Below are 27,054 nucleotides of genomic sequence, written 5' to 3' on the forward strand. Positions count from 1 at the left end.
AATAAAGTAACAAATTAACTGTAAAAGGAGACCAAAAATGGCTTTTAGCTAGTGTGATGATAGTGATAGATTGTTGCTCAAATGGTGTTGACCTCGGTGTCAGAGTTGGTAGTGGTGATACGGAGTGACGTCGTCAAAGTCGTCTACTTGCTGGAGGTGTGGTGGCGAGGGCTGGTCTTCGTGGTCCGCCTCTTGGTCTACGTCTGTCGGATTATCAATCAGATTTTGTATGGTACGTTAGAGCCTAGAGGGCCCTCCATAGATGCCTTTTATTGTATAGGCCCCAGAGCTGACTCTAGGTCATATAGGAGATGATTGGGTTAGGTACATGAAGTAAATGTAAACATTTAAAAGTTCATCTCCAGTATTTTAAGCAAGCCCGGTTTTAAGTCCAACAGCAAATAAGTGATGAGTACACTAACAACATGACCCAAAAGATATCAATATATTATCTTTTTGACCTTGATTGGCCTTAACTCTTATATTTTCTGTTTTTGATAGGATTAAATTATGATCAAAAGACCATTAACCTATTTCTAGAGAACTTTAAGATTAATATTTTTGGCAACGGCATCAGGCAAAGTTATCTTATTCCACAATTTGTATCTTTCCAGAGCTGAAGTACCCTGAGTCGGTCATGATGGCGCCCAGCGTGTTCCAGCGGAACAAGTCCCCCCGGGCCTCCCCCGGAAACTTGCCCAGGAAACTACAGGTAGCAATTAACCAACCTACATTACCTTTCTATAATACGAAACTAGTATTAGTATAATACTTAAAACCTTTGCATGATATAGGCTGTGATCGCAAACAAATCGGCCCCTAGACGATCAATTTTATTGTGCAATATCACGTATTGTGCAATATTATTGACCGTCTACTGTTAATATTGAACACGCCCGCCTTTCAATCTTATTGTCAAATAAATTGTTCATTGTTATTGTTCAAAGATATTACACAATAAAATTGATTGTCTAGGGGCCCAGAGTTGACAGTTTTTGTTTAAGAATGTGACACCGTCTCGTCAGAAGGTCTGCCTCTCAATTTTGCAAAACTTGGCCAATCATTATTATATAGGTATTTCCGTCGATAAAATTGTGAGAAATATTCGAGTTATCAAGCAAAAAGCGAAAAAAAGAATTATCTGTAGAACAAGATAGCCGCACCTTAACAGTATCTGAGTAATCTAAGGCCTACCTTGCACAAATCTGGGTTAAAGTTAACTCAAATAAGTTAACAATCATAAATCCAAAATTTTATTAAACGTCTAACTATTTTAAGGCACACTTTTGCAGTTCTAATTTAAAGTAAATCCTAGGTTGATAAACCTTAATCGAAGATTTCATTAGACTTCATGGATACATACTGAGCTGCCTATTTGGTTGTCGCACTGATAAATGGCATCAGGGTTCCTCAAACTTTAGGTTCCATGAACCCCTGTCAAAAAATTCCAGATATTGTAAACACCCTAGCCGGCTAACCAGCCTAGCCACGTATTTTGGCCGAAAATTCCCTCCTGACGAAATGGCGGACAAAGGTTCGAGCACCCTACATCGAGATCCGATCCGAGAGATAATATTAATGAATAACCGAACATTCCAGAACGGGTCACCATCAACCAGCCGACCTGACGCTGACTCCAGCCCCGGCGACTCCATCTCCGACACAGAGAACTTCGAGTGCTACGGCGAGGCCGACGCCGACGCCCCCGCCAACAACACGTGAGTGACGTCACAGCTATCTGTCTCTCTCTCGCACCCTCGTCCTGTGTCTCTCCAGCACCAGCCCCAACGACTCCATCTCCGACACAGAGAACTTCGAGTGCTACGGCGAGGCCGACGCCGACGCCCCCGCCAACAACACGTGAGTGACGTCACAGCTGTCTGTCTCTCACTCGCACCCTCGTCCTGTGTCTCTCCAGCACCAGCCCCGGCGACTCCATCTCCGACACAGAGAACTTCGAGTGCTACGGCGAGGCCGACGCCGACGCCCCCGCCCACAACACGTGAGTGACGTCACAGCTGTCCGTCTCTCTCTTGCACTCTCGTCCTGTCACTTTCCAGCAGTGTGACGTCACAGCTATGTGGGACTTCCAAGGTGCTGAGATAAGGAGCACCCAGGGTTACCTACTTTCACCCAACGTGCTTCCTCTCCGCATATCTCTGGGCCACTGGACACTGGAGGTGAAAACTGCAGAGGCCTAGTTAGCGACATTTGCTTTACCAGCAAAACCTCCACGCGGCTGCTGTCTGCGACAGTTGGTGCTTCCTCCAGTAGAGCGAACTTAGGCAACAGCTATTCTTCACAATATTCTTTAACAATCTACCGAAAGAGCTCGAGGAATCCCGATCCCAATCAAATGCGAGCCTGTGACTTTGTGTCTGAAGTGTGTTTGAAGTGTGATGTTCCAGCAAGGTTCACTTATGCTTTCTACTATTTATATACATCATTCTATAATTTCTTATCAATACAGTGATGAAAATCCGGGAAAACAAATCACAAACACTGTTTTCCTGCTTCTTTCCATTCAGTATCGTCTAATTCAATCCACTGCACAGCAAAGTTACATCACAACCGTTATAGTAATGTTTTACTTTTGTACTGACCCAATTTATCCGTTTATGATTTAAAAACATCATAAAATGCATCTTGCACGCTCCGATGTTTATTTTTATGCTTGTAACTCTCTACGGTTAGAATTGTACAAGGTCGTAAAGATAAAAGAAAAATATGTCTTAATGCAGGTCGTAATACATGCATTAACACTATCAGCCATCAGAATTATTTTCATCTTTGTGTATGTAGTACATTAAGTACAAACTGTCCACATTGCTACTGACAAGGATCTTTCAGCCCGTCACCAAAATAAAGGTTTGAGCTAGTTTAATGTCACTTGACATTTATTTTTGGATATGAAAATTTCACGCTCACTCCACAGCTCAAATGTCACATGTATGTAACATTTGAACTGTGGAGTTGAATTGAAGGTGTATATACCTTCAGGGCATTTTCAAAAAAATGTGTACCCCTGGTTTTTACCTTGTCCCGTGACTTCGCTACAGATTATTTGTAAAAAATTACATACTAACATTTTGTAATTTTAATGTAGGAGAAAAAACAAGTTTTCTTTTATTAAAATACATTCACGTTTGTATAAAATTTTATTTAGTATGAGATTTATAAGGGTTTTTAAGTACCGAAAACTATTAAATTCACCTGTCCCCTTCCCAGAAGTTGTAACAAAATCTTTAATAACTATTTTTTTTCTTAAAGTAAGTTACTTAAAAAACATATGTTAGATTCCTAAATACTTAATGTATCAATTGAATGTCTTGTTATTGAAAAATCTAACATAATTTAATTACAAATTAATTAAAATTATAATCATGAAAAAAGAACCCGACCGTAATGTTCTGTTTAGTGACCGTTTTTTTTTTTTAGTTTTATAAACATATATATTTGGAAGCTTAAATCACTCTCCTCTGTTGGAAAAATAGGAATCCCTTTTTTTACACAGGTCTTTTTGATTGATTATTCTGTGTTATAAAAGTTGACCAATCGTGTGCTATGGGTAAATCAAAGACAAAGACATGATGAATACTGGACAATGAACTTTAATTTCTTAGCTTTAGTCAACCAAATTATCAAGGCGTCGCCTTTCCTTAACAATAACAAATATACTTAGGTACTATTTAAAATTTAAGTACCTAAAAGTTTTATTTTTTTAAATAATTTTGATTTTATTTCCACTACTTTTCTATCAGTAAAGTTGAAAATCATTTTGTGTCATTGATATTTGCCGATTTATAATAACTAGACATCAGATTATATGCATTTTTCGTTGATAGTGCATATTTCGGTAGTTTAACTTCCGTGGGCATTAAGATTGCAATCGGAAAATGTTGGTAGAAAATTATTATTGGTGTATAATAAATAAATAAAAAGTATTTATTTCAAGAAATTAAATATCTTGGATTTTATGAAATTATAAAAATTGGCGCTTTTACTAATGTCACTACCGGAAAAGTCTTCAAAAAAATAATACATTTTAATATTAAGTGACTTTTGATTGTGCATATTTTGTGCATATTTCGACCATTTTTCGTGCATATTTGCATGGATATTTCGGCACTTTGATCGTGCATATAATCCGATGTCATTAATAAAATAATAACTTAGGAATTCGTAGACATGTGAACACATCTTTATGATTATGAGATGTTCGTCCCTTCTAATTAATGAAGTTAAATCTATGAAATCAAAGAATTTTTTACTTTTATAAGTCGTGCAACAATAAAAATGTTTAAATAAAAGGTTTTTGTGTTATAAAAACTTCTTTAAATATGTTAAATATTACTTACTCATGTAAAAAAATGAAAAATAACCTAGTGGGTAGGTCACATAGTCACACTATGGATTAAAAATAATTGCTACTCTTGTTAATCCTTGAAATTATCTATATTTTTTTAATAAATAATTAAATATGCATTTCACTAGATTAAATAAACGAAGAAATCCATTTATTGCTGTATTTTTTGTATTAAATTGTATTTTACATTTAGTCGCACAACGGAATCTGTTTCGTCGAAAATTCGATTTTGTTTCAATAATATCAGAATAATATAACGTTTTCAGCGTTCTTTTTAACTTATTCCATTCATAGTTCCATTAGTTCAATATTTTTATGACACACTTGTATATGACATTCAAATAAAGGTAAATAAATGACCTTAAAAAATATAGACATGTTTTTGCAAGGGTACACGTTTTTTTGAAAATGCCCTTCAATCAAATCAAAATTTTAAAGGTCTCCACATACGAAGAGTCTGATTACATCCGCAGGATGATAATAATATCCTGGTAGACAGGCGTTTGATAGCAAACATTGTGCAATATCTGTCAAAAACCTATAGCGTAGCTGTCGCAAAAATAGGTAATCATCCTATCTAACACCATCATTAATTATTGATAGCCGATTCTCATCCACCCCCTTCTGCAATAATGTCGTCCAAGAGCCTAAAAATCCTTAGCCTGTTATCACAAATGCTTTTTTTTTTCTCACAGATTAGAAAACGGCACGCAGAGTCCCCGCAATCAGCTGAACCGGCACTCCTGGACAAGGACTAGCTTACGGAGAACACCGCCCAGGTATTTTACCTTTTTCTTGTTTTGTAGTACATGGGTGTTATACTTTTCTGATAAATTGTGCATATTATTTTATATTATTGTATTGCTATGTATGTCTATTTTTATGAGGTGTGCACTGTTTAGAGGCATAGAGGTTTATACTTGATGTATGAGACTCTATGCCTCTAAACAGTGCATAGTAGTTGGTGCTGACTGTTGAGTCAAGTGGCATTCGCTGGTAACTTGATTCCAGTATGTACTGATCAAAACTTAAATCTACAGTTGTTCGATTTATGATTTTGTTTTGCGTAAATACGCTAGTTATAGCACCTATTTTATTTGCTTCTTATTTGTGTTTTGTGCACTGTAAGCTAGCTTATTTCTTTTATTTTTTTCCTAGCCACCAAGAGAATCTGCCGAATAGGCGATGGGGCTCCATGCGACAGTAAGTTTTATTTTAATCTTTTGCTTTTCTTTTATTTATGTTTTGCTTTACTTAAATATAAGAAACTGGTTAAGGTTGGTCGCATACCCACGTTTTCTGTATGCGATTTCCCGATGTGGAATTTCGATTTAGAATTCCGTGAGTCTAGACTCTAGCGCATACGTACGAACGGAATTCGTCCTTTGCGGAAAAAAACGGCAGTAAATGTATTTTCGATTGTTTCTGTGCATTCGGGTTTCCGATACGGAAAACGTGTGTATGCAGTCAGCCTAAAATATTGTAGTTAGATTAGCCTATTACAATTTGCAAAGTTATTCGAATGATTACATTATTTTAACAAAATAGGCTTTCTTTGTGTGTAGATATTATAACTAAGTAACTGATAAACAATTAATATAAATAATCAAACACCTGATTAAAAGTTTAAATACAACAGATGCGTTGCTATTTTATATACGCAGGCAAACTTTAAATGAATGTAATGTAAAATATTAAATATCTTAGGCAGTTTGTTTAAAATATCGAGCCCTAACTAAACTTTTTTTCTCTTTGAATAGTGGTGTCAAAGCTAAGTGGCGTTTTTGTTACTACCTATACTGCAGAAGTTAGTTCTTATCTCAATCTGTATGTTACGAATACATAAATTTACCACAATAGATGATTCTTTCTTCGAACTTCTTTACTTCGAACAAAACACTTGCACTCAGCTGCTAATGTTAGCAAAATTACATCTTATACATTCTTAAGAATGTTTTCCACTGACCTATGTACGCAGAGGCCAGGTATTGTTGAGAAATTGGGACGTTGCATAATTCATCTCCAGCGCTTACTGCTAAAGTTGAAACTATTATTTAAGACGTCCATGCGTCCATGTAAGAATTCTAAGAGGCCCTATATAGATTTCGTAGGGCGCAGCGGAAGTTATATGGCCTAGTCCCATAAAAAATATATAATTTCATCACTAATTATTAAAAGATCGGGGTAGTGTGGTTAGTCTTCGCACAAGACCTCGTCCTAGTAGGACGAGTTGCCAGATATTTTGCGCAATAAATTGTGACTTTTAAATCTGGAACATTACACCCCGTACTTAGCTTTGTTAAGATTTTATTAAAATATTTTATCATTCGTAGATTAAAATTGATTAAAATGTACCTACTGCTTCTCAATAAGGGCAAAAAAAACGCAATAAGATCGCTATGACTATCTATTATTATTTGTTTTACTGTACCGGCACAAAAATCAACAAAAATGTAATGGAAAGATATCTTTAAAATTCAACCAAAATTTTTAGCACTAAATAAATTACGACATGATCATTATAGTGTGTACCTTGGCAGTTTAGAAAGGGTGATTATACGAAGGTTAACCATTTTGTTAAACACTAAAAAACGTTCACCGTGTAACATTTTTTTTTTGTGTTTGTTTTTTTCCTAGCCGAAATAAAAGACTAAGATATGTATGTATGCTATGTATACAAGACGTACTATTTATGAATCCTTGGGTTCTGTAGAAGCAATAAGTACAAGTAGTAAAGTACAAGTAAGGAAGCATAATGAAGCTGTAGAAGCAGACTGCTTCAAGCAGCTATGTTTTAGTAAGAAAGCACAATATGAACTGTTTTAGACTACGAAGTCTACTACAAGCCATTCTAATAAGATTATTCTAATGATCTAAAGAACTATTATACGTGGGAGAGCCATGCTTCGGCACGAATGGGCCGGCTCGACCGGAGAAATACCACGTTCTCACAGAAAACCGGCGTGAAACAGCACTTGCGCTGTGTTTCGTCGAGTGAGTGAGTTTACCGGAGGCCCAATCCCCTACCCTATTCCCCTCTCTTCCCTCCCCTATTCCCTTCCCTTCCTTACTATATTAACCTATTCCCTCTTAAAAGGCCGGCAACGCACTTGCAGCTCTTCTGATGCTGCGAGTGTCCATGGGCGACGGAAGAATCGCACGGGGAACCGTACATTTTTCCGGTATACTATGTCCTTTCTTGGGACACAAAGTATAACCATACCACAGCAAAATCTCTTCAGCTGTTTGGTCCAAAAGAGGTAACAGACAGACAGACAGACACACTTTCGCATTTATAATATTAAGTATGAATGGTTGCCAAAACAGCCAATCTATCAAATTTTTAATTCCTTATAATTTCTAACTAATTACTTTTATTTACCTAGTCACTGATTTAAATCAGGCCTACTTTCACAATCCCAGTAAAAGCATTAATTGCATTTAATCTTGATTAAGACTAATTATGGTCCATTAAGTTTGTATGTAAAAGCCAAGCACTTTGCTCGAAGAGTTTAAAAGATAAACTTAATTCTCATAACAAGTTTATGTGGCATTTTAACTGGATATTTTTACCTAATGCAGATTAAAGGTAAGTATACGATGAATGGTAATTTAATACGTATAGTAACATAGTTTTGAACAAACGAAAAATTTACGTAACAGTTTTTACTGGATTCCACAAATATTTGTTTTCATAAGTTACATCATCTGAAATGGATAAGCGATTGTGGTTCTGTAATCGGATACAATAGATACCTCTTGTGGTAATGACAGATGACTCACCACCGCCTCTTGTATTGTTTTTACTCACAATATACTGTGAAGGCCGAAGTAACGTTCCCACAGACAGAAAATGCGGCCAATTTCGGCCTAAGATTAACGTTTTACAGTAATTTACAGTTTCGACACAGAATTTGCCGCTCGAATTTCGAATAGAGGTTGGGAAAATCAAAAAAAGAATAAGTATGCAGAATTTTTAGCGTTGTTAATGACTGGCGCTTATACGTAAAAAAAGTATGTAAAAATGGTATGGGATAGAAAAGATATAAATCTACAAGCGCCAATTTGTTTTTGCTAGGTACTAACGGAAAGTTGCTAGTGTCCGAGCTTTTTACATCTGGAGGACTTTAATGCCAACCAAAAGATACAACCTCTTAAAAGTCCACGGAAAACAATTTAACTAAGCTATAAACAAAACACTATTAACGCAAAAGGCGTATGCTCACGAACGAAAAAGTGTTTTTATTTTTTGTCCTTTCGTAGCGATTACAACATTATGTTGCTTCATCGATCAGATTCGATCTTAATATAATAGTGGGGTGTGGCCTGTGGTTTAGAAACAATAATTTTATTATAGACCATGACAATGTTGTCAATGATGTTGTGTAAAATATTTTTCATCATTTCCCGCAAAAAATTATTTATGTAATGTTTTACTTTCACTTTACGTAGAGTTCTAATTAGTTGTTAAAAATTTGTTGGCGTTAAATCGGTGTTATGTTACTGAGTACTTCAAACGTTTATTAAAACTACATTAATAATTGTACTTATAAATGTTAGATGCCAGTTAGGTCTTAACTTAGTCTTATAAGCCTTTGATTTTTCTGCAACCTTTAATAAGTTTTGGTTCAATCAATGGACTTAGAAATATATATTACATATAAGGTGTAATATATATTTCTAAGTCCATTGATTGAACCAAAACTTATTAAAGGTTGCAGAAAAATCAAAGGCTTATAAGACTAAGTTAAGACCTAACTGGCATCTAACATTTATAAGTACAATTATTAATGTAGTAGGCTAAAAAAATTGTCATCCCCCACTCAAAACAAATTCATACTTACTTTATAAATTAAAATATTATGGACGAGCTGGGACGAGCTGGGACGAGCTAGCTCACAAGAACTAAGTGGTTTACTTGAATAGTGATATTTTAACAAAAACATTTTTTCTGCCTAAAGCTTTTTAAATTAAAATGTTACATACGTTTTATGATATAATACATAGTACAAATAGTGAATGTGGCAAAGCGCGTTACCCCGGCAAGTGCGCCATATAAAAGCTTTAATTCTAGCTATAATTCCATACTGCTGTTTGGAGATCTCCAATCAGTAGTATCAATCAATCATATTTTATTTGCATTAAAAGTGGTACATTAGATGTTCACATAAGTCCATAAAGTTAATATACGTAGGTAAGTATATGAACTTTAATGCATAAGTCAAAATTTAAGGTGACGCCTTTATAATTTGGCTGCAGCGACATCGATTTTGTCTTTATCTTTGAATTACCCATAGCATAACACGATTGATCCACTTTTATAACACAGAATATAATTAATCAAAAAGATCTCTATAAAAACAGAGATTCTAATTTTGCCAACAGAGGAGAGTGATTTAAGCTTCCAAAATTTGTACATAGATTGCTATAGGCAAATTATAGTGTATGCTACACTATAATTTGCCTATAGCTTATATCATGAAATATATTATTTATGGTTTTTAAATTACGTGACAAAAACCATTTTGTCGCTTACGCCCTTTCCATTTCTTGCTGTTCCATTTCTTGTTTTACATTTTTTTTACCATAGAAAAAAGCGATCTAAAACATATCCAAAACGATTTTTTACGCGGCGTCACTTAAATATCAGTTTCAGTTCCCTATTTTGGCGCAACGCAGTATTGCAGGCGTCATCTATTATACATATTTCCATATTACGTAGGAGTTTTCAATATGCTAAGTGCTAAGTATGCAGTTCTTCGATATTAGAACGTGTACATGGCATTTAGCATGACTTTGCTAACAAAACTCCGTGTAGTGTAGGTGGATCAGCCTCGAACCTTAAATATGAAGCGCGAAGTACTTTTAAACCATTCCAGTTTTAAAATATTCATGGTGATGCCATCAGCAGAGTAGACAGAATGATAGAGTATGCCGACTTAGAACTGATGTTGACATTTTTAAATTTGACGTATTATGACGAAAATCGTCGCTAGGGTTGTTAACTTGTTATATACGAATTTAAAAATATGACATATTCGATGGACGTGTTCCTCTTTGGTCGTATTGTTGTTTGTGTTTTGGCACATGCGATTAAAATTGTCAGAATCCAATTTTGAAATCTTTATTTTAAATTAAAAATAAATTATTATCAGCCAGCGCGAGGCACATTCCGTTTATAATCCTAGTGAAACCCGACGAATTTGACAGATATTGAAACCTGTCCGTTTCTTTGCAGTCGAACTACTGGTCTTTATGTCTATTGTGCCATCAGTAACCGAAAAATTTCAAAATTATAACATAAAATCAGTACGGTCTACTATATTTTTCCCAAATTATGAGTACGTCTATCTACTTAAATATTATGTGGTATAGTATAACTATTTGACACAGCTATTAGGCAATAAGATACCTAATCTTTAGGAAACCTACAAAGTATGCATAAAATAATCATTGACATTGGAACTTTTTGGTAGCTCGGCCTCAAAATACCAAAAAAAAAGTAGCACGCACGGCTATAAAGATTGAAATAGGGTACCGTACCGCACCTTACCGTTATACTTAGAGCAAAAATATTTTTTTGGCTTTTTTTGCACTTTATCAATAATGGCAACAGGTAGGCACTTGAAATTTTCACAAAGGCCTTAATTGTACGTGTACTATAATAATTATCTATACTATATAGTATAGATAATTATATATTAATATTATAAATGCGAAAGTATCTCTGTCTGTCTGTCTGTCTCGCTTTCACGCCAAAACTACTGAACCGATTGTAATGAAATTTTATACACAGATAGTCTAAAGCCTGAGAAAGGACATAGGCTACTTTTTAAGTGGAAAAAAGGGTTGTAAGGGGTGAAAATGCGTAAATTTGTTCAAATTAAGTTAGTTCCAAAAATTCAAAACAGATGGCGTCAAGATTAGGCCCCTAGATCGCGCTATCGCTTGCTCATATGTATTTCTATAAGAGGTGGTACCATGTTGGACTAAGTTTTTCGATTCTTTCGATTGTTATACACGTTATCAAATAACTCACCTACCAACATAGATATTAGATAATTATCAGAAACAACAGCATACCAATAATAAATACTAAATAGTTTATGGGTAAAGCTAAAGTTGTGTAATGCAGCTAAGGTGTGTAAAGCTAAACAAGCTTTAAAATTTGGTATAAAAAAGTTTAATTAAAAAAAAATTATGTGCACACTACACGGCTGTTTTGGGTATTTTGATATAAGGGGTACCAGGGTTTTAAAAAGCTTTTGTCACCAATTATGTTGACATCGCGCGCTATAAATTGAAGTCCACGCGGACGAAGTCGCGGGCAACAGCTAGTTACTAATAATATTAAAAAAGATTGAAGAGGGGCTCCCATACAATAAACACAATTTTTCGGCCTATTTTTTGGTCTGTATTGGTACGGAACCCTTCGTGCGCGAGTCCGACTCGCACTTGGCCGTTTTTTTTTTTTTTTTGCTATTGGCACTGACACCGGGAGTGTACCTACTTTGCCACATTGCAAGGGTTAATATTCTTGCAATATTTTTCATCATCGTTTTACTATATCGTCAAGTCTAAAGTCTAAGTAAAAGTCAAAGCAGTCAAGGAGTCAAGTCGGTCAATTCAGTAAAGTGGTAGATGCTCTTAAACTTTCGACGGAGTTTTGGAGGGAACACAAAAAGCACGTTTCTGGAAGTTGCAGCATTTGCTTACGCTAGTGCACTTTAACGAATATCTAATGGTATCAATATTACACATTAAAAACCCATTTAACACAATTTTAGGAAATTAATACAAAAACACAACAGCATTTTTCACATTCCCGGCAAAACTCCAAGTCTTTTTCTTGCGTATTTACTATTTTGACATTTACTTTTTTTACCGTCTCACTTTTGTCAACAAAATTGCTTCCTACCTTCAATAAGTAGCAGGACAGTTGCTGTACGTGTTGTTATTAATTTAATAAGCGTTTCGTAGCCAGCCATTGTAAATAATTCTTGCCATGTAGCGGTCAGCCTACCATTACGATGCGTCAGTCCGTCGCGGTCACTCGCCCATTCTAGTCCGCGAATTCAAATTTCGAATGTTTAGTGTTGTGTGTGGAATGAGTGATGTAGGTTAATGAATATCGAGTAATTGTGTTTTTTTTTTAAATCGGTGCACTGTTTATCCGTAAAGCTGGAGCGGAACGGACTCATGCATTACAGAAAGAGACCCTACAGGTTTGTTTTTATTTCAATTTGCACAGTATGTATTTTATCTAAATATTGGAACATGATTATAATATGTTAAAGTAATTTCAACTACCTGAATCGTAACTAAAACGATAAAAAGCATAACAATAAACTCATGTAATGTTTGTACACACATTGCATACCATCACGGTAAACAATTTGTTCTTTTGTATTATTTGTACTGTGATTACTGATTTGTGATCAATCCACTAACATTTTTTGGTGGGCAAAATACCGACGATGGCCAGTCCACCCACTCAAAAAATTGTGACAAAATATTTTAATAAAAATTCATATCGATTTTAATTAATCTTCCGGGATGTAGTTTGTCCTATGTAATAAATAGACTACTTGTACCCACATTCAATTTCATTGAACAAATGCAAATTTCTAGTAAAACTTGGCCTAGGAAACCGTATTTCATCCTTATCATCAAAATATAAAACTTTAATATTATGATTGATAAATAAAGTCGATTTGAAAATATGATTTTACCTATATTTTTTAATTTGTACTGACGAAAACGCTATTGAGGTACCTAGGTATACGGCGTACGATTTTTATTTAACGCGGTCGTTATAATTACTGTATGTTTATCTGTACATAAATAATAAGAATAAGCCTAGAAAGATGAAATATTTTGTAATGTTGAAAACTTTTCTACAAAAGTTTTCAACATTACAAAATATAATTTCTCATTCCTTATTTAATTATTTTCTAATTTTTTGATACTTTTAGACTCGTACGTCTAGCACATAAAAATTTTTTCAACAAAGAAAGTAAGTATAAAATACAAGAAATATGACGTCACACCATGGCGAACAGTGTTTTCGGCGCCATTAAAAGGCATATTTTTCAACAAACATTTAAATTATGGGTTTCTACTGTTTAAAATATGATAATGATGATTTTTTTTTTTGGTATTTTTGGCTCGCAATCCATAATGGCAACATGTAGACACTTGAAATTGTCACAAAATCCTCAATTATATGTGTATTTTAATATTTAATAAGAAATAACATTAAAATAAAATAAACAATAAAGGGGGGCTCCCATACAAAGAACACAATTTTCCCTACTTTCGCTCTATAACGGTACGGAACCCTTGGTGCGCGAGTCCGTATCGCATTTGACCGATTTTTTATTAAATCTCTTTTTTAACTTTTTTTCGCATTGCAAGCATGTCCCCCTTATAACTTATAAAACATACGTCTTCCCAAGGACGTTGAAATAATAGCTTCAACGTCCTTGCGTCTTCCATAGACTTGCAGTAAGTACTTAATTACTATCTGAAAAGTTACACATACGAGTATGAAATATGAATGTATGTAATATTCTTTAGTTTTTGGCACTTACATTCCATCCTAATTTTCGGATGCCGGATTTTCGTGCTTGCCAAGCCGTTCGTGCTGAAGCATTTCCCACGTCATTTTTAATTTGTAACCAGCAAGACAACCGGTCACTCACAGTGGGAAATATTAAACCTTGGCTTAGCCAGCTATTAACCGTAGCCACGAAATTCGACACAATTGGCTAACGAAGAATCGGGGACTGTACAATGTGCGTCTATTGTCTACTAATGGTATGTGATCACGCAATGGTCATACGCCATACACCTACGTGGGCATGTGGGCACTGTGCTAAAGGGTATGACGAGTGACTGTATAATAGATGTATGGTTGATGGCTTTCTAACGGGATTTGGTGACAGGTAAAGGGCATTAAAAGGGATTTAATTACCCAAAAGATAAAACAGCTATTTTGAAAGAGTGGTCTGTGAAACCCTGGGGCTCCACAAAGGCCTTGTAGGCCGTAAGGGTTCCGCGAGCTATACTTACATAAATTATTGTTTTTTGAAAAATCTTCAGACAATTCATTCAAAAACAAAACATTATTATTTGGGCGTCCGTCAGTCCGTCAAAAATCTAACTTCTTAACCTTCTTCCTTCGAGTATCTACAACACTTTCTTATTCATGAAATTGCAATATTATTTAAAATGTGTGAATGTAGCAATTGCCTTGATCACCATCCTGTTAAATGAGATTTTTAACCCCTGACAAAAAAGAGGGGCGTTATTATAAAGTGCTCCATTTTAACTGGTCACCGGATAGGTGTACAGTTTTTTGCCTTCAAATATTCCAATTCAAATCAAGCAGTAATTAGACGATAAAATTAATTATTTATCTATATTATTATACCGAATCCATATTTCTACACCAATAGTTACTTGTTAGTGTGTCTGTCATTAATCACTAAAACCTCTTCACGCCTCCACTAGATGGGTATTTAATAGTTTGAGTCCCGGGAGAAGACGTAAGTGTTCCAGAATTTACGGTCACTGCGTAATAAAGGAAATAAATCCTACATCTAGTACAGCTATTCTCAAAGTGTGTCAATAATCATCAGACTAGAGCACAGAGACAATTCATTCAATGACTTTTTGGGGTGGGTTATGTTCGAATTAAATCATAATAGCTGCATTTTCAAGATGGACTGACCTTAAACATTTAAAATATAAAAGACGATTACAACAATTTTGACGCAACACCACCCAAAATTCAGAAGATTAAGTTGTGTAAGCCGTATAAAATAATATAACCACTTACTTTTTGTGTAAACCTGAGTTAGGTAACTGTAGCAACTAGCAACTAACTGCAACTAAATACGGTGTTACTCACATGTTGCTCAATTTTCTGCGGGAGGACAAATTTTTGGGCAATTTAACAAGCCGCGCTGGGAACTTAAATTTTGCCAGGATAAAAACATCCTAGTATAATCTTATATCTTTAAAGAAGCAATTCTTGTATATAATATCTTATATATAAAAATGGATTTCCAAATGTGTTAGTCGCGCTAAAACTCGAAAACGGCTGAACGGATTGGGCTGATTTTAGTCTTAAAATATTCGTAGAAGTCCAGGGAAGTTTTTAAAGTGACACGAAGTTCACCGGGTTAGTATAAATATATAGTACCTGGATGACCGAGCTTTGCTCGGTATAGCAAACACTCTTTGACTTCGTGTTACTTATTAACGCCATCTGCTGGTCGTTAAAACAATTAGTTGCTAACAAAATAGTATTATTATTTGCCAATAGATGTCAGGAAGAGTCATATTTTTCAATTTATCGATTATCGATAAAACACGAATAAAAAGACATTTTCTGAAAATGATAGCTAGATCGATTTATCGCCCCCGAAACCTCCTATAAACTAAATTTCATGAATCCTCCTATATACAGTGTGTAACAAAAATAAGTGATAATACTTTAGGGTGTGTAACTGGCCTAGTTTCATTGAAACCAGAGTGCTCTTGTGTATTGCGCACACACTTGGGCACTATAAAATTATTCCTGCGTAACACGGCCTGGTTTCAGAACGCGTCGTGGCCGTTTTCATTAGGGCCACAACATGAATTCGCGTCGTGGCTGTTTTTAAATGCTCAGAACGAGTCATGGTTTTACTCGATTACCACAACGCGTTGTGGTCGAATAGCACTTCAGCCACGACACGAATTTCGCTTTGTGGTATTTCTGTGATTACCACAACGCATCGTGGCCGTTTTCACTAGGGCCACGACGCGAATTCCGCGTCGTGGCCGTTTCACTATTACCACAACGCGTTGTTAGCCATTTTTTCGCTCACTGAGCGTTTTCGGTCTTTGAGCGTAACATAACTTACAAGAATTGCTCGTTTAAAGATACTAGAGATTTGGAATCTCGCAATCGGCTCCAACGATTTTCATGAAATTTAGTATACTTATAGGGGGTTTCGGGGGCGATAAATCGATCTAGCTAGGAATCATTTTTAAGAAAATGTAATTTTATTCGTGTTTTATCGAATACCGAGCAAAGCTCGATCAAATAGCTAGTTACTATAATATTATATGCTATACTAAAATATATTGTCAAATTTGGTTCGGCGGTTTGAGCGTGAAGAGACGTAAAAAAACCATTCTGTTTTATCTGTACTCTAGAGTGCCAATCCTTTGCAAAGATTTTGCAATGCATCGCACTAAGCTGTTTTTTTAATTTATAATGAATCCTGCGGATTGCCATGAGCCATTTAAAAGGAAAGTATCCCGGATCTGTATTACATAGGATGGACGTGGATGGATGAACCCTCCACGACTGGCCGGTCTACCTATAAGTGCCTATACCTAAATCAGGACCAAAATTCTACACCAATCAGGAACTGCTAAAATGCTTTATGCGTGCCCCGGGTTGGGGATGTGCCTCAGTTAGCTGAACTCTGAAGCACCCAGGAGGTATGTGGGACTAGCTGTGAACTTACTTACTAAAACCACCTACTATCAGCTGTATTACAACGGAGGGTGTCCAGAAAATGTCAAACTCTGGACTATAATATAACCCTCCACAACCGGCCGGACTGTTTCATTAGGAACCGGACTTCTTCGGCAAATTGAAGCGTTCGCCTTGGTGCTGGCAATGCCGGGGCTTCGCCAGCTCCCATCCTCACCCGGAGCCCCAATTAGACAGAGGCTGATTAGCCTCCGCACTCCTGTCCTGCGACGACAACTCCAAAGTCCAAATCTTAGCCCCTGTATTTAATTACGATATGCTTAGCTTAGGCCTACAGGGTCTTGCCAGAGGAAATACGCCAGACCTAACGTACTTCTAGTTGTATAAAGTATTATGTACCTCCGATGGGCGTGTACGGTGCAAGTGAAATCGTGCATTATGGCGGCTCGTCCACCATGAAGTTGTGTAAGAAAGCGAGGAACTAATTATATCAAATCATCAAGTGAAATGTTATTGTTGTAATAGGCCTGGAGATTTTGCGCGATTGAGACTTAATACCTGGATAATAACTGTTACTAATAAAGGCTAATCTTACATTGTTTTATCGCGGATGAAAACGTTTACTTACTACACGTTTCTGAAAGCCAAGAAAACTCTAATCCCGATACATAGGATTCCATAAGAGACGCCACGGCTTTCGATGTATTGCTATTTGCTAGTTAGAATGTAAGTACCTACATACTTACTACCTATAAATCCATTATCCAGAACCTTTAGGGATTGTTCTTCCCGTGTCATGAGGGAAGTTTCCCTGTGTTCATCATCCAACGTAGTACAGACCTATTAATATTAAGTATACAACGATCAGCTGATTAAGCTGTTTTATAAGTTCCAAGTATTCCAGGGATATTTAAGATCACAGTTGCGATATACTTAATTCAGTCATTTATAAGTTATAACAAATTTCGTATGAAACAGCTTTAATTCCGGTTTTAAGCAAAACTTTTAAAGCAGCCTCTCTTAAGGTAAGACCGCACTAGGCGTAACTGAACTGCAGCGGAACTGCGCGACACGACGCGTCAAAATATTCTTTGTATGAAATTATATGAGACAACACGCACTACGCGGCAACTGAACTGCACTGCAACTGAACTGCGCGGCAAAGTTGATCAACTGACCAAAAGTGTCGCGACTTGTCGCGACGTGTAGTTCCGTTGCCGCGCAGTGCGGTTTGACAAACTTCATTTTCATAGTCAGTCAGCTGGTTGGAAGCGCTATAATCAGTTAAAATGTCCATGGACGAGGAAAAATTAATTGTAATAGGCTACTTGACCTATATTCAATTTCATTGAACAAATACATATTTCTAGTAGAACTTGGCCTAGGAAAGCGTATTTCACCCTTATCATGAAATAAAAGCTTATGATTGATAAATAAAGTCGATTTGAAAATATGATTTTATGAAAATAGGATTTGTACTGACGAAAACGCTTTTGCGGTACTTCCGATTTGGATGTGACGTCATCGTACTCGTAATTTAATATATTTTATTTATCGCGCTCGTTATATGTAAGTTTATTTGTACATAAATAATAAGCCTAGAAAGATTTGTAAAATATATTTTCTTGAATAATTAAAGTAAAACATCAGTTTTATATATTATCTCCATTTATTGTAGACGGGAAATGAAATGTCCAAAACTTTTCTCCAAAAATTTTTCAACATTACAAATGATTTCTAATTTCTCAGATTGCTCAGAGCAGAAGTTGCCTAGATACTGAATATATTTTTGTAGCGCCGCTGCAGTTCAAGTGCAGTATACCCAAAAATGACGCGTCGTGTCGCGCAGTTCCGCTGGAGTTCAGTTACGCCTAGTGCGTTCTTACCTTTATAGTGCTGGTCCCCACTCGCTATCCTTGTCTTTACCTCTCAATATCAGAAGGCTGACTTTAATCGCGTCCGTTTTCACAACATCCAACCAAAATGTTACTTTCATGCGTTGTTGTGTGCAGCTAGCGTGTCTGACTGTTCAATAACAATTATCTCCGGACTCCGGCGATTATGTTGCGAATAGCTTCATTAGCGAGAATTCTTTCGCATCATCCCAAGAATCTCATTGACCACTGTCAATCAAACTTTAAATGATTCCTCCACTGAAGTTATCTTCTGAGTGCGCATATTGATCGGATGATCGTTTAGATTTTAAAAGACTTCACAACTACTATTATTTTTAGCGTGTATGTCTGTTTAATAACAATAATTATCATCGATGATTATATTACCAAAAAATTTGATTGACCAGTGTAGACCACTGTCAATCAGACTTCGAATGATTCTTCCACTGAAGAAAATTAACGGTGTGCATTGATGAGACGGTCGTTTAGAAGACTTCCCAAATACTTTTATTATTTATTTATTAAACATTGCCGGCTTTAGTCCAAACAGAAGTAAATACATAATATTATTATGTATTTTCATTATTTTATAAACAAAATATTTTTTAACCGCTCGAACAAGTCAAACGAGCTCGAATCTGAAACCTAAATATTATAATAGTACACAAATCACATGCTATGTCTGCGAGTTACCAAAAAATAAAAATTGAACGGAATCAAATAATAAGTTATAACAGTTAGACCTAACTGCAACGAGACCGCATTTTCAAAACAGCTATTTTATCGTTTAAGATTTTATGTGCATAAGACGAGTTTAAAAATCTGTAATTTTTTAAATTACGGGATATTCAAAAGAAAGGTTTATGGCACAGAGCCAGAGAATCATGTATTGTGCGTTATTACATAATAATGTAATTGTTATTTAGTAAAAGTGGGCTGCACTTGTAGATTTAATTGAGGTAATATGTAATTACTAAAATTAGTAATTAGGGAGGTTATGTTGAGCAACTGAACCTGATTATCGCTAATTTGAGCGTATTTACATACTTGAATTATAATTAATGAATACCTTTCAGCTAGTAAATAGCTGTCAGTAGGTACTTACTTAAAGCCTTCGTGTTACAGCCACTTATGTAAGCCTTGCATGGGCGTACCGAGGGGGGGCAGCTGCCACCCCTGGATCATTTTGACATTTTGACGTCCCTACTAAGTATATTATCTATTAGTACTTTTATCTATAAAAATTAAAAGTTAAGAAAACTAATTTTTGCCATTTATTTGTAAGTAGGTACTTAATAGGTACAATATTTTTACAACTAAAAATTGTAAATTTTTTATGCCTTTTATGCCCAGAACCTCGGTAATTTGGCCCCCTCTGGCCCAGAACCTGGGTACGCCCATGTATGTAATATTATTATTCAATTATCATCTAATTTATAAGTATCTATGGAAATAATAAATATTAAATTCATAACAAGCTAAACTTGAAAATTTTCGGCTGCCAGTCGGATCACTTTTTGCCTACCTATCTAATAAATATTTTTTTCTTGTTTCAGCTCGGGGAAACGCCAAATCGGTTCAAATGTGCTAGCCAGGTAAATAGTTAAAAATTACAATATATTCGTCAAATTTAATCATACAAAATCTCATAAAAATTGAAAATAACAACTATTTTTAAATGATGCGAAACTTAAAATATGTTTAGCGCCATCTATAGGTGCGTACTCGGACTTGGACGCTTACTATCATTCATTTTAGTTTGACTCTCTAACGCTAGATGGCGCTGTCACCTTCCCTTGATCGCCGCTAGATGGCGCTGTGCACCCGCTGAAAACTCTTATAATTTAGTGTTTTTCAAGGTGGTGATCCTGTTTTTTAAAGACATTAGACACTGCTATTGTTTTAGCCAATTGTACCGGTCGTCGTCGTTCAACTCGTCGGGCTGCGGGTCGGGGGGCGAGCCGGCGGACGACATGTACTCGGACGTCTCGCTGGAGGAGGATGTACAGGGACTCAATTACAAGGTGAGTCCTAGATAAGTGATAGATCGCAGCATCGTATCCGGTCGGTAGAGGCATAGGTATAGGCATAGCACAATAGTGATCTGCCTATATGAATCAACTTCTCTGATAGTAACTTACTAATAAGTGAATGCTGTTGCCTACCTTTTAATTTGGATTTTGGATCATCTTTAAGTTCACAATAATTCTTATTGTTGAATGACGGTCGTGCTTACTATCATGACGTCTAGTCTCCATGAATTCCACCTACGAATCATGGCATAACTCATATGCGATGTTTCCCGTCAGGACTCGGGAATCACCCAGCTTCAATATTTTTGACCTTAGATCGAGATTCTTGGTTTGTGTTCTATTCTCTCATTATAATCTTAGAGATTTCTTAGAAATAAAGGCCTTTTAGCCAAGACGTTTCCTTTTTCGATTCTTTATAAGGCGGATTATATAGAATCGCCCATCAAAATGTATAAAATTGACATATGCGTTCGATAAAATGAAGTCGACATTCGACTCATGTTAAGTCAATTCCATACATTTTGATCGGGATTCTATAAAGAAGCAATACGTACAGAAAACGTCTTGGCTAAAAGCCCCTGAGTACCCGGCGATAAGGGTTAACACTTAACAGGTAAAGCGTTACGAAGATAATCAAAATGGTGACCTGTATCCTGATGATGATAATGATGATGATGATGAAAAATATCATCACTAATTACTAATTAGCAGTTAATTAGCAGATAGCTAACCGTCGCGCCGTCAACAACAAAAACCTACAAACCGAATTTGGAACTTTATCCATTTTTTACCACATTCAAGAATTTTAATTATAGCAGGATGTAATTAATGCAATATTTTTACGGTAGACGCCAGCACCAGCATAGACAGTAAAGAAAATTTTATTCGACGTTTGACAACGTTTGTATCAATATTCTGATATGACTAGTCATGTCGGATTTTGATCGGATTATTTACTGTACCTACTTGTGCTAGTAGGGTACTCCCCCGCCCTTTGAGTGATATTCCCTATTATTAATTAAATTAGATACTAAATAATATGCGGTATCTCTCGGTATCTTTATATTTACGAATAGTTAGGTGATGAATTTAGTACCATGTACCTGCCTGACTAATGTAGCAATTGTTATGAGGTCATGGTTCAAGTTTTCTGCGAAGACTGAGCAGTCTTCTTGGTATTACTCGTTGGAAGATTACGCATGGTGACAAATAAGCCTAATAAAATTTTACTATCATCAGTCTACTGCAGGACGCTGAGGTTTGTTCTTAGATGCAAGAATACACTAAGGCCCTTTGTCCCTAAAATTTACGGCAGAGTCAACACTCATTACACTCTGACATTGGCGATTCACAAAGGAGCTATTATAAATAAAAATAAGAAAAAGTCCCCAAAATCTATAACTTTTACCACACGTTTTTAGTTTTGACACTATGACTATGCAAAGCCTTAACTTTGTGACATGGAGAAATTTGCCAAAGGTTGGTACTACCAGTATATTTATTACTCTATGGCACTACTAATATATATTCGGTGCCATAGGCAAATAGGGAACTTACGTTGTTCGGTCAGGTTTTGTATAGACATTGTTAGTTTAGATCTGTCATCTGGGCTTGATATAACGCAACCAAATAACGTAGTTCCGCCAAAAGCTCATGGAGCACTTTCTCTGATAGTACCTACATATTGGTAGAACTTGCTACTTACATAATGATGAGGCATCATGCATGCAGCATGATGAACACTACTCATGATAATACTATCAGTCCACTTCCTTTCAAGTTATCAATGATAACCCAGGTCCCAGCCCCATCACAAACTAGGTCGAACAAAGACAATTTTTACTTTTTATAAATGTTTATGAGATACTAGCTGTGCTCCGCAGTGTTACCCGCGGTTTAAGTTACATAACATAATAAAAGGCTATGAAAAGTACCAATAATAGGGTCAAAACGGTTTATGGTAGTGATGATGATGATGATGATGATTATTATGAATGTAATTTGCATAGTAGCTATGCTTTCCGTTCTTAAAAGCTAAACACTCCCAAAGTTGTATGTATAAAGAGTTAGGAGTTCTCTTAGCACCTTCCAAACCATGGTAGTGTGGCTCAATTGGTTGAGTGTGTGGCAGCTCAAGCCGAGGGTCGCGGGTTCGAATCCCGCCGACGGAACAAAAAGTTTTCAATGTTCCCGGGTCTGGATGTGTCTATATATAATATGTATAGTATGAAAGTATTAAATATATTCCGTTGTCTGGTACCTGTAACACAAGTCCTTCAGGTACTCCATAGATATTACACATATAAGATATCCACTACAATTTACAAAAAAGAATAAAGTACCTATCTTAGATATTATATAGCGCTCTACATAACTGTACATAACTCGCGATACCTACTGCTGTCTGCTACTCTTTCACTTATCAATACAAATTGGCACAAGCGAAAGTATTAACAATGTTTTATTATGTTTAATGAGACGTAATATGTAAAGCGATAAAAAACTCGTTTGCAAAGAAACTTGGCGTCATTGGTGAGAAAGTAGTTTTGCACTGCCCACGAAATATCCGTTTCGCTCTTATTACAGGGAAATAAAGTCCAAAATATGAATTAAATATGTGCGTTATGATTATGAAACATCTCCAAGAGACCTTGATGTTTCTGGAGCAAGTTTACTAGGGCACCTTATGTAATTCTTTTAATATAATTTTTATGTAACTTTAAAGGACTCTAAATACTTATAAGCGGTTCAAAAGAATGGATATTTCAGGATTTTTAGGAGGTCTATAGTAAAATAAAATATTTAAAACTAAATAATATTGTCTTTTATTTTCCAAAATAGGTTAGATGGTCGTTGTTAAGCATTAGTGTCCTAACCCACAATTTTTTTTGTTGATAAATTTTGAATGCAGTCTTGTTGTAAATCATTTATAGAACATAACTGCACTCATAACTCAATACGTAATTTTATGTGGGTTAGTACACGAATGCTTAACAGCGTCCAGATACTACTTAACCTACAGCTCGTGAGCTAAAAGCAAAAAAACTTACACGCCTCGAACGCTACTTCAAATTAAAGACCATAAGTCATAACATATTGAATTTTTTCAAGAATTAGCTGCATCCTGCAGCCTGCAACTTATTACTGTTTTGGTAAATCATCAGTCTTTTATTTATTCAAAACAAATCGTTGCTACAAATAGTCGAGGAAATCGATGAAACATAACAAAACATGTTTTTCATTGACAGCGGAAGCTGGTGATATAATGAATAAGTAGGAAATAGCGGCTCACCCTACAGTACATAGTAACACTCTGAGTAACACGTTTTCAGCGAAATATCAAATAATGCAAGTCGCTCTTGAAAATCCGCGTCAAATCTAATAATTTTACTCGTAGTAAGTATTTAACTTTTAAATAAAATTAATTGGGTGATAAATAATTACAATTTTCTTAATTTTCTCACCAAAATGTCTTATAGAATAGCACTTTCAGTACAACTTCTGATTTAGCTCCTAAATATTTTTATGGTTTAATTAAAAAAAAAAAGGATTAGAAATAAGAATTTCTATGTATAGCTAGGTTAGTTCATGTAGGGTTCCAATGTTTGTTCAAATTATAGTTACCATTTTATCCACTCATGTCTTCAGTCACAGACCACAGTATAGCAATATGACATATTTGCTATACTGTGCTTTAGTTAAGAATTTAATTAAATGTCAAATTGAAACGGTGCATAACACAATATTGCCAATACCCTTCTTTCTTCGGCGTAGTTGAGTAAAGAGATCCCGTGTAGGCATAAAGTGTATTCTCGTCGATGGCGCCCTTAGTGACGTTTTTCGAATCTGTTGGCTCCAGGCCAGTTCGACCTTCGACTGGATTTAGACTCTGAATAATCACAATTTCGCAAAGAGTCGCAAAGAGTCATCCATCTCATACATTCGTGGAGGAGGGAGTATATATTGTGTTTAAGTCAGAATTCAAAATTAATACACTTGGGATTTAGTCAGAATCTGCCGTGATTCAATGGCTAATAATATGAAGATACTGGTAACTGTCGTGCCACGTTCGTTTGGTACTATAAAGTAAATTGCTTTGCTTAACGCTAACGTCTATCATTTTCCACACACCGTCTGTTTTTTATAGGAGCTAATATTATGATAATAATAGACTGTAAAAAAACCAAGTTTGGTCTTGACGCAATATGGTATGGGATACCAAATACTTGTGTGCATTCTCCTTTATCATAGAGAACTTAACTGTCGGTAGCTATTAAGGCAAGTTTTAGGCAACATAACGTGATTTCTACCAGAAAGAGTGAGCTACATCTTTATCTCCTTTGTTGATTTCATTCTTGTTTATCCTTAGCCTCGTAAACAGTTACTTAAGGACCTAATAATTAGCCCACACTATGTACAGTCACGAACACAAATCCGGTCATTGACCCTTACTTAGTATTACACAGTACACAATTATCATAAGTTCCATATATATGACCAGGACCGGATTTAGCATATGGCTTTTAGGCTTAAGCTCAGGGCCCCGTGAATTCAAAAAAAATTTTGTGGGCTCATACAGAAATGCTTGACAGCGAACAGTTTAGGATGGTCATGGCGCTTGAGATGTGTTATGTAAAATCCCATACATTTTTGACGTCTAACTGCGCTATCGAAACTGACGAATGCATTTTGACTGGGGAGCCAGGGCCCCCTACACACTACAGTGACTACACAGTACACGCACGGTCCGGCCCTGTCTGTGACCATAAGGAAAGGTGCCGCTTCACTAGGCGGCGGAAATGATCCTTCCGGCGTATGATTGGGAATAATAATCATGTATTGTTTATGTGGACGATATGGTATACCACATTATGCAGTAGCTTTGTTTACGATTTTTTGTGATAGTGCGGGGTACTTTCAACTTTATTGTCTGTACATATTTCTTACATTGTTAAGACGTAAAATTATATTTAGTAAAGCAATTTTAGTATACAGATTACATTTTTAAATGCTTGGTCTAGTCCAGAGACCAGGTATATTTGTTACTCTATGGTCTAGTCGAAATCCATAAACACGCTGTAGATTAAATATGTATTATATTATGTATCAGGTATGTACTTATCTAGTACTAAGCGGTTATTTCTAGTGTATATCATATTATGTTCATAGATATTGTATTTAGACACGATTCCTAGAATTGCAATTCCTAACAGTACAAGCACAGTTTTGTTACAATATTATAAGTTACAGTAAGATAGCTGTAAAACCAATACGCATAATCGTTTAAACTGCAATTTTGCATTACGCAAACCACACGCAAAGGCAGAGCGTGGTACAAATATTAATTCATACCTTAATCCAATAGTACCTACCTACCTATATAATATGAAAATACAGTTCAAAAACAAGTATTTTAAATTATTAAGTTAACTATCAATACACCATTATTGTATGGATTTCTGTAAATTGTATGGAAATCTTTTTAATTTATTTTTTTAGACCACCACCTGCGTTTTGAATGTTTGTAATTTAAAATTTCTGTAAGTACATTAAAAAAATTGAGAAAATGGTTGTCGAACTTTTAACTCAGTTTAATACTAAAAGGTCCTTAAATATATTTTTTTTTTTTCTTTATTTATTAAAGAGGGTTTGTTCGCTTTGCGAGCATGTCACCCTCATAGGAACATACATAATAATTTATATATAGGTCTTTTTGGTATAGTCATTTGCATAGTTCTATACCACACTCCTTTTGATAATGACCGTTCATCAAAATATTCTTTCCATAACCGGTATCCTTGAGATTTTACGTTAGTTAAAATATTAGTATAGTCAGGAAGACGCCCAACTATATCGCCCTGCGTGGTTGCTTCTTTCGTTAAACCATCTACCCTTTCGTTGTCTATGATGCCGATATGAGCAGGTATCCACTGTAATATAATCTCTTTGCCAGACCTAATCAAACTTAAAATACATGCCACGATATCATAAGCTAACTGCGTACATCGATCATTAGAAGAACACTTTAATACGTGCTGAAGAGCACTCTTGGAGTCACAAAAAATCACAATTTTTTTAACATTAATAGATTGTACATATAATAATGCATTGTAAATAGCGATAAGTTCTGCTCCCATAATAGATGTATATGAATTAATTTTAAATCTACCGGTCTTATTTAATTGTGGATCCAGAAAAGCTGCGCTCACTTTATCTTGGTATTTATCCTTAAATATCACCACTTAAGTTGGCGACTAACCCTAA

General features: G+C 35.7%; 1 protein-coding gene across 5 annotated transcripts in view; it reads left to right on the top strand.

The window, feature by feature from the left end:
• The window catches only part of LOC121739192 (rab11 family-interacting protein 4-like), a 116,743-nt gene that overhangs the window by 31,862 nt on the left and 57,827 nt on the right, over positions 1–27,054 (top strand). For 2 of the 5 annotated variants that reach the window (XM_042131544.1, XM_042131541.1), the window contains exons 1-7: positions 67–232; positions 615–712; positions 1,600–1,718; positions 5,062–5,145; positions 5,525–5,569; positions 20,314–20,352; positions 20,664–20,781. In XM_042131544.1, the coding sequence (XP_041987478.1) occupies positions 82–232; positions 615–712; positions 1,600–1,718; positions 5,062–5,145; positions 5,525–5,569; positions 20,314–20,352; positions 20,664–20,781 (654 nt within the window). In that variant the 5' untranslated portion in view covers positions 67–81. Of the gene's footprint in view, positions 1–66; positions 233–614; positions 713–1,599; positions 1,719–1,797; positions 1,861–5,061; positions 5,146–5,524; positions 5,570–20,313; positions 20,353–20,663; positions 20,782–27,054 lie in introns of those variants that run through there. The other 3 variants (XM_042131542.1, XM_042131545.1, XM_042131543.1) reach the window with 3 other exon arrangements.

This window comes from Aricia agestis, chromosome Z, assembly GCF_905147365.1.
Source record: "Aricia agestis chromosome Z, ilAriAges1.1, whole genome shotgun sequence".
NCBI lineage: Eukaryota > Metazoa > Arthropoda > Insecta > Lepidoptera > Lycaenidae > Aricia > Aricia agestis.